The sequence below is a fragment of the Henckelia pumila genome, chromosome 1 (genome assembly GCF_033568475.1).
Source record: "Henckelia pumila isolate YLH828 chromosome 1, ASM3356847v2, whole genome shotgun sequence".
NCBI classification, from domain to species: domain Eukaryota; kingdom Viridiplantae; phylum Streptophyta; class Magnoliopsida; order Lamiales; family Gesneriaceae; genus Henckelia; species Henckelia pumila.
In genome coordinates, this window is record NC_133120.1 from 80,255,926 (window position 1) to 80,264,052 (window position 8,127).

Genomic DNA, 8,127 nt, shown 5'->3' on the forward strand with positions numbered 1-8,127 from the left:
CTTAATATGAACGCGAAAAAGAGCATTTTTGAAAAATGTATGCATACATCCAACCTTACTTAAAACATTTCAAATATTTTACAAACCAAGTCACGACAATTTCAGACATAAAACTTGTTTTCGTCACTCAAACATAATAATATTCAGTTGCTTTCACTCAAACATAATAATATTCAGTTTCCTTAAACTCAACACAAACACACTCATGCATCTCTCGTCCGCTCGACTCTTGGCTCCTCCTCATGTCCGACATCAAACTCATCGACGTATGCATAGTTTTCATCCTCATTATCTGCACCATTCAAGGATAGTGAGTCTAAAGACTCAGCAAGAATATGCAATACAAATCATGAGTTTTAAAATTTCTTTTGAATATAATATGATGTAATATAAACATGAACATAAACATAAACTCATTCTTAATTTACGAATTATGTGAAATTTGTGGCAACCGTCTGATAGGCCTGATCTCATCATTCATGTTGATCAACAAGTAATTGGAAAGGCCCATCCGGAGCTTATCCCGAAGTGTCAGTCTCGTGTCTTTCCATAGCTTAACTCATAATTGGAAAGGCCTCTCCGAAGCTTATCCCGAAGTGCCAGTCCCGTAAATTTGGAAAGATCCCTCCGGCGCCCATCCCGAAGTACCAATCCCGTATTTGCTACCACAAAGACACATAAAACATCAAATTCCTTTATGCTTCATCATACATCATTCATCACATCATTCTATCATCTTTTCATTGTGTTATCAAAACATGCCATTCATTGTGAAGCAACATTAAAACATCATAATTTCCGTCATAACTATAACTTCATGAACATAAAACTTTACTCAATAACTTTATATGTGTCATAGATGATTAAAAATCATACTTTCATACTGAACATAGGTTTCATGAATGAAACTTAAACATGTATGTACATCACATAACGTAATCGATCCACGTAAGTCATTCTTTTTGTTCTTGACGTAAAACTTGAAAATTTTTGCATAGGAACTCTTAAACATACTTAAAACACCTTAATACATCATAAAAATGCATTTAGAACTTAAATCATGCAAACAAAGTGTAAGGGGGCAGAAACATCCTCGCTCGAGCGGCACTAACTCTCGCTCGAGCGAGACCCATTTTGGAGTGACATTTTTCAGGTGATGTAAATCTATTTTTCAGTCGGAATTTTGAAATGTGAAAAACATGAAAGTTGTAGCCCTTGATCTTGGATTTTTAATGCCGAAAACCTCACTTCAATTTAAGTTTTCAGTAAAAAGTTATTGTCATTATCCCGAGATGTGTCACTGCCGGAAATTCAAAACATTTGACACACTTCGGGGCATTTTTTACCAATCTTCCATAATGATTTTGACAAAACTCAAAACATAAAAGATGTATATAAATGAGGTATATTTCAAATAAAATTAGCCTCATATCATTTGGATTTGTAAACTAGTCTTAATCATCAAAATGGTAACAAGTGCCGCTAATTCGGTGCTACCGAACACATGTCTCATTTCAAAGTTTTAACTTAAAAGTTAACTCCAATACTTATAAATCATAAAAATCATATTTTTCACACTACAATACTTGAAATAACTTTCATCAAAACTACAATAACTCTTCAAAACTTAAAAGAAACATGAAACTCTTGAATCAAACTCAAGAACTTGACAAGAACAACCTAGGCTTCACGATCTCGTAGAATCATAACTTCATGCTCTTGAAATTCATGAAAATCATGCATACATATCTCAACATACATCAATTCATATCAAAATACATAATAGCTTTAATGGGTTTCAAAATATTTTAAATTTATACTTGCCTTGAAATGAATACGGAGTTGATTCAGATTATTGACAACGAGTTAACCACACCAAGAATGAGATTTAGAACTTTGGTTTGTGACTATCTTGAAGAACCGTGAAGGTTCAATAAAGAAACAAGAAGGAGAAATTTATAGAATGGAGAGAAGGGGGAAGGAATCATGTAGAGGATAGGGAAAAAGTGAGAGTCAAGGGAACAAGGGGACATGGGAAGTAATGGGGTGGGGATCCGGGTAGATAGATATGATAATGATCATTCAATACGTAATGCGTGTTCATCTCTAAAATACAGTCAGTCGCCCGTCCCGACTCGTCTGATAAAAAATACTATCCCCGACTCATACATAATAAGCATATCAATTTTATACTTAAAACTCTCATAAAAATGTACTCTATCACCTCGTTCATTGGTTAGCCTTGTCCCATGAGTCCAGAATCAAACTCAGCATGAAACCGTAAACTTACTCAAAATTGTTAAAATAAAATATATGTAGACATGAAATCATATTCATAATTCATAGCTTAAAAATAATTTAAACTCACAAAATCATAAAAATCATCTTAAAATCATCGTGAGCGAGTTAGTGGATTTTTTTTGACCTTACAACTCTACCCCCCTTAAAAGAATTTCGTCCTCGAAATTTGACTTACCAAATAATTTTGGATAATGACTACGCATGTCTTGCTCGGTTTCCCATGTTGCCTCTTCTACTATTTGATTGCGCCACAATACCTTAACCATTTTTATCTCTTTGTTTCTCAACTTTCGGACTTGCCTATCCAAAATTTGAACAGGTGTCTCTTCATAGGACAAGTCGGGCGTCCATTGAACTGGCTCATGGTGAATGACATGGGAAGGGTTTGCAATGTAATTCCTTAGCATCGAGTTATGGAAAACGTTGTGCACTCCTTCCAAGTTTGGAGGCAAAGCTACTCGGTATGCTCTTGCTCCAATCTTGTCTAGGATTTCGAAAGGTCCAATATATCTTGGGTTCAGCTTCCCTTTCTTCCCAAATCTCAAGACTCCTTTCCAAGGTGACACCTTCAAAAACACGTGATCACCTACCTGGAATTCCAAATCCCTACGCCTTTGATCGGCATAGCTTTTCTGACGACTCTGTGCTGTCAACATCATATCCTTGATTTTTGCTATCATGTTGACTGTCTGCTGCACTATTTCTGGTCCTAAAACAGCTCTTTCTCCCACTTCATCCTAATGCAATGGAGTTCTACATTTCCTCCCATACAAAGCCTCACAAGGAGTCATCCCAATAGTGGTTTGATAACTATTGTTGTAAGTGAAATCCACTAACGGCAACTTCGATTCCCAATTTCCTCCAAAGTCAATCATGCAAGCCCTAAGTAAATCCTCCAGTATCTGAATCACTCGATCAGATTGTCCATCTGTCTATGGATGAAAAGTTATACTAAAGTCCAGCTTTGTTCCCAATCCATGATGTAGACTCTTCAAAAAGTTTGAAGTGAACCTTGGATTCCTGTCAAAGACTATCCTTGCTGGAACTCCATGCAATCTGACTACCTCTCGAATATACAACTCTGCATATTGATTCATCAAGAATTTGTTTCTGACTGGTAGAAAATGAGCTGACTTTGTCAATCTATCAACTATCACCCATATTGAATTCATTCTTCGTGGTGTAATTGACAATCCAACCACGAAGTCCATAGTGACATCTTCCCATTTCCATGTAGGAATGGGTAATGGTTTCAGTAGCCCTGCTGGTCTTTTATGTTCAACTTTCACCTGTTAACAATTCAAACATTCGTTAACAAACTTAACGGCGTCTTTCTTCATACCTGGCCACCAGTATAGTTTCTGTAAATCCTTGAACATCTTTGTACTCACTGGGTGAATAGAATACGACACAGTGTGAGCCTCATTCATTACCTCTTCCCTCAGTGAATCTACTGTTGGTACCCACATTTGCCCTTTGTGATGTACGATCCCATCCGTCACTGTATACAATGCACCACCTTTGGCTTCATCTTTATGTTTCCAAGTTAGCACTTGCTGGTCTAAAAAATGACCTGTTCGAATCTTGTCGAGCAAAGTTGGAACCATTGTTAAAGTTGATATGGCACAAACCTCCTTCAATTCAATCACTTCCAATCTGAGTCGTTCAAAATCTTCAATCAACTCCTGTTGAGTTGTCATTCTATTCAAAGTCGCAGACTTATGACTCAAAGCATCAGCTACTACATTAGCTTTACCTGGGTGATAGCTAATGTCACAGTCATAATATTTCACCAATTCTAGCCATCTTCTCTGTCTCATGTTCAACTCCTTCTGAGTGAAGAATTATTTCAAACTCTTATGATCGGTGAAAATCTGACACTTCTCACCATAAAGATAATGTCTCCACAGTTTCAATGCAAATACAACTGCTGCCAATTCAAGGTCGTGGATAGGGTAATTCTTTTCATGAATCTTCAGCTGTCGTGAAGCATATGATATTACCTTTCCATCTTGCATCAAAACAACCGCTAATCCACACTTGGAAGCATCTGTATAAATTACGAATCGACCTGAGCCTTCTGGTATGGCTAGCACTGGTGCTGTCATCAACTTTTTCTTCAACTCCAGAAAGTTTTTCTCACACGAATCGGACCATTCAAACTTCGCACTTTTGCGAGTTAATGATGTTAGTGGCAGCGCTATCTTGGAAAAATCCTGAATGAATCTCCTATAGTAGCCCGCTAATCCCAAAAAACTCTGTATCTCTATAGCATTCTTTGGAGTGACCCAATTTTTAATTGCCTCTATTTTTTACGGATCAACCTCTATTCCCTTCGCTGAAACTAAGTGTCCCAAAAATGCAATCTGTTCAAGCCAAAATTCACACTCATCTGAACTTAGCAAACAACCGTTTCTCTTTCAAAATCTGCAAAACCGTAGTTAAATGCTGGCAATGCTCATCTAAACTACGAGAGTAAATCAGGATGTCATCTGTGAATACTATGACAAACTGATCCAAAAAAAGGCTGGAACACTCCGTTCATAAGATCCATGAATATTTGTCGGTGCATTGGTAACTCCAAACGACATTACTAAGAACTCGTAATGGCCATAACGAGTTCTAAAAGCCGTTTTCTGAACATCTCCCTCTTTAACCTTCAATTGGTGGTAGCCCGATCTCAAATCGATCTTAGAGAACACCATTGCCCCTTGCAACTGATCAAACAAATCATCAATTCTTGGCAATGGATATTTGTTCTTCACCGTTACACGGTTCAATTCCCTGTAATCAATGCATAACCTCATTGACCCATCTTTTTTCTTGACAAATAACACCGGTGCACCCCAAGGCGATACACTTGGTCTGATGAAGCCTTTATCGAGTAGCTCTTGTAACTGCTCCTTCAATTCTTTCATTTCAGTTGGTGCTAACCTGTACGATGCTTTGGAAACTGGTTGGGTTCCGAGCATCAACTCAATTCAAAATTCTACCTCCCTAGCTGGAGGTAATCCTCCAATATCCTCAGGGAATACTTCCGGGAAATCTCTCACTACCTCAACTTCTTTGAGTTTCGGTCGGGGCAATTCTTGATCACAATTAACATTTGCTATAAAACCTGTACACCCTTTGTTTAACAATTGCCAGGCTTTATTTGATAAAATAATAAGGGACGAGTTCTTCATCGATGAGGCATGAAACAAAAACGGTTCGTCATTTTTAATTTTCAAGTAAATAGTCCTCCATTTACAGTCTATGGTAGCCTCATGTCGAGACAACCAATCCATCCCAATTATCACGTCAAAGTCAACCATATTCAGGACAATAAGATCAGCATGTAACTCATGACCACCCTGCATCTGTATACTGCATTCTCTGATAATCAAGTTACTACTCAATTCTTCTTCGGAAGGCAAGGATACACTAAACCCCGAAACTGACTTATCTGGTTTCACTCCCAATTTATTCGCAAAATAAACAGATATGAAGTAATGTGTAGCTCCAGTATCAATTAAAATATAAGCAGGAATACTGGAAACATTAACCATACCTATGACTATGGCGGAGTTCAGGTCCACTTGGTCGTGTGTTATTGCAGAGACTCGGCCTTTGACTGGTTCTTTTGATTGAGGACACTCCCTTGAAAAATGTCCGGCTTCTTGCAAAAGTAACACACGCCTTTTCCTTGCAAACACTGGCCGAAATGAGGCTTCCCACATTTTGGACACAATACTGGCATATTAGTTGGCTTTGGAGCAGTGATGGCCAACTGCTTCTGTCCTTGTGGTCTAGGTTGTTGTTGCTGGTATGGTCGATATGGGGTGGGGCCTGGTACTGCCTTTTCCTGCTAGGTCCTTGATGGTCTCTACCTTGGTAGTTGGCCCTCTTTGCTTGAGACTCTTTGATTATATCGTTTCCGTCTTTTTCAGATAAAATAGCTTGATCTACATCATCCTTGTAAGTGGCAGCTCCACTTACCCTTACATCTCGACGAATGGAAGCGTTCAATCCCTCAGTGAAGTATTTTAATTCCTCAACTGGATCTCCTGAAATCATTTACACAAAGTACATCCCTCTTTCAAATTTTTTCACATACTCAGCAATAGACATGTTGCCTTGGCGAAGCTCCAAGAATTCTCTCGCCAATCTTGTCCTAGTGCTCACCGTAAAATATTTTCCATAGATTACATCCTTGAATCCATTCCAAGACAGAGTTGTTAGATTTAAGGCAACTTTGGCTCCATTCCACCATATTCGGGCATCATCTCGGAACATGTAGGTGGCACACCTCACACGATCCGTGTTTGAGACTTGCATAAATTCAAAGGAAGTCTCCATAGCCTGAAACCATTGTTCAGCGACTAAATGATCAGTTTCTCCTTTGAACCCGGGTGGTCCTAATTCCAAGAACCGTTTGTAGATTGGGTTCTGAACCATTCCGGCGCGATTATTACCAGCATTGGTTGCTTGGGCTTGGAGAAGCTGTTGAATTTGTGATCCCTGAATACGACTCTGCTCTTGTAGCAAATTAGTTAATCCCGCCAAGAATTGGTTGTTCTGATTATTTGGTTCACAGTCGTCATGGTTGTTGTTGTTGTTGTTGTTGTTGTTGTTTCCACTACGAGAAGCCATGTCCTAAAGTCCAACATTATCCACACTGCTCAGTCATGATTTACAACATAGATAAACTTAATATACATTTGTATACATATAACTCATCACATTAGCACGCACATAATCACATAAAACTCATAACTTACAGACATGAAGACGGAGTGTTGGAGTCGTGGCGAGTATGCATGAGAGTGTCTAAAAGAAGACCCAGAGCGAGCTGCTCTGATACCAAACTGTAACACCCTCAACCGATGAGGACATTACTCAACTAATAAGACTTAATATAAACGCGAAAAAAGAATTTTTGAAAGATGTATAAATACATCCAACCTTACTTAAAACATTTCAAATAGTTTACAAACCAAGTCACGACAATTTCAAACATAAAACTTGTTTTCGTCACTCAAACATAATAATATTCAGTTGTCTTTCACTCAAACATAATAATATTCAGTTTCCTTAAACTCAACACAAACACACTCATGCATCTCTCATCGGCTCGACTCTTGGCTCCTCCTCATGTCCGAAATCAAACTCATCGACGTATGCATAGTTGTCATCCTCATTACCTGCACCATTCAAGCATATTGAGTCTAAACACTCAGCAAGAATATGCAATACCAAATCTTGAGTTTTAAAATTTCTTTTGAATATAATATGACATAATATAAACATGAACATAAACATAAACTCATTCTTAATTTACGAATTATGTGAAATTTGTGGCAACCGTCTGATAGGCCTGATCTCATTATTCATTTTGATCAACAAGTAATTGGAAAGGCCCCTCCGGAGCTTATCCCGAAGTGTCAGTCCCGTGTCTTTCCATAGCTTAACTCATAATTGGAAAGGCCCCTCCGGAGCTTATCCCGAAGTGTCAGTCCCGTAAATTTGGAAAGGTCCCTCCGGCGCCCATCCCGAAGTACCAATCCCGGAGTTGCCACAATAAAGACACATAAGACATCAAATTCCTTTATGCTTTCATCATACCTCATTCATCACATCATTCCATCATCTTTTCTGTGACGTCACGTATTCTTACAATCATTTAATTAAAATAGTTGCGGATAAAGGTTGGGAAAATGTGAGTTTACTGTAAACAAACTACGTAGTTAAAATAATTGAGGAACTCACATAACAAATATCAAACTGAAATGATTATTCAACAGACGTACTATTTGAAATCCTCAAAACTCATCTTTAAAAGACTGA

The 8,127-nt window shown here is 38.1% G+C and overlaps 1 protein-coding gene across 1 annotated transcript; it reads right to left on the bottom strand.

The window, feature by feature from the left end:
- Positions 1-203: 203 nt before the first annotated feature.
- On the bottom strand, positions 204-6,357 carry LOC140866107 (uncharacterized). Its single transcript, XM_073271007.1, has 9 exons — positions 5,847-6,357; positions 5,295-5,746; positions 4,896-5,018; positions 4,305-4,517; positions 3,693-3,986; positions 3,366-3,590; positions 2,892-3,038; positions 2,477-2,780; positions 204-292 (listed from the first exon to the last, which is right to left on the bottom strand). The coding sequence occupies exons 1-9, from the start codon at positions 6,355-6,357 to the stop codon at positions 204-206; spliced, it is 2,358 nt and encodes a 785-aa protein (XP_073127108.1).
- Positions 6,358-8,127: the final 1,770 nt, after the last annotated feature.

Bases quoted from the DNA above. Each gene is read 5' to 3' on its own strand.
- LOC140866107 (XM_073271007.1), bottom strand. From the start codon at position 6,357: ATGATTTCAGGAGATCCAGTTGAGGAATTAAAATACTTCACTGAGGGA. The intron at 5,019-5,294 runs GTAGAATTTTGA...TTGTTTGATCAG, and splicing joins GATTACCTCCAGCTAGGGAG to TTGCAAGGGGCAATGGTGTT. The intron at 3,039-3,365 runs GTAGTCAGATTG...CCATTGCATTAG, and splicing joins CAGAGTTGTATATTCGAGAG to GATGAAGTGGGAGAAAGAGC.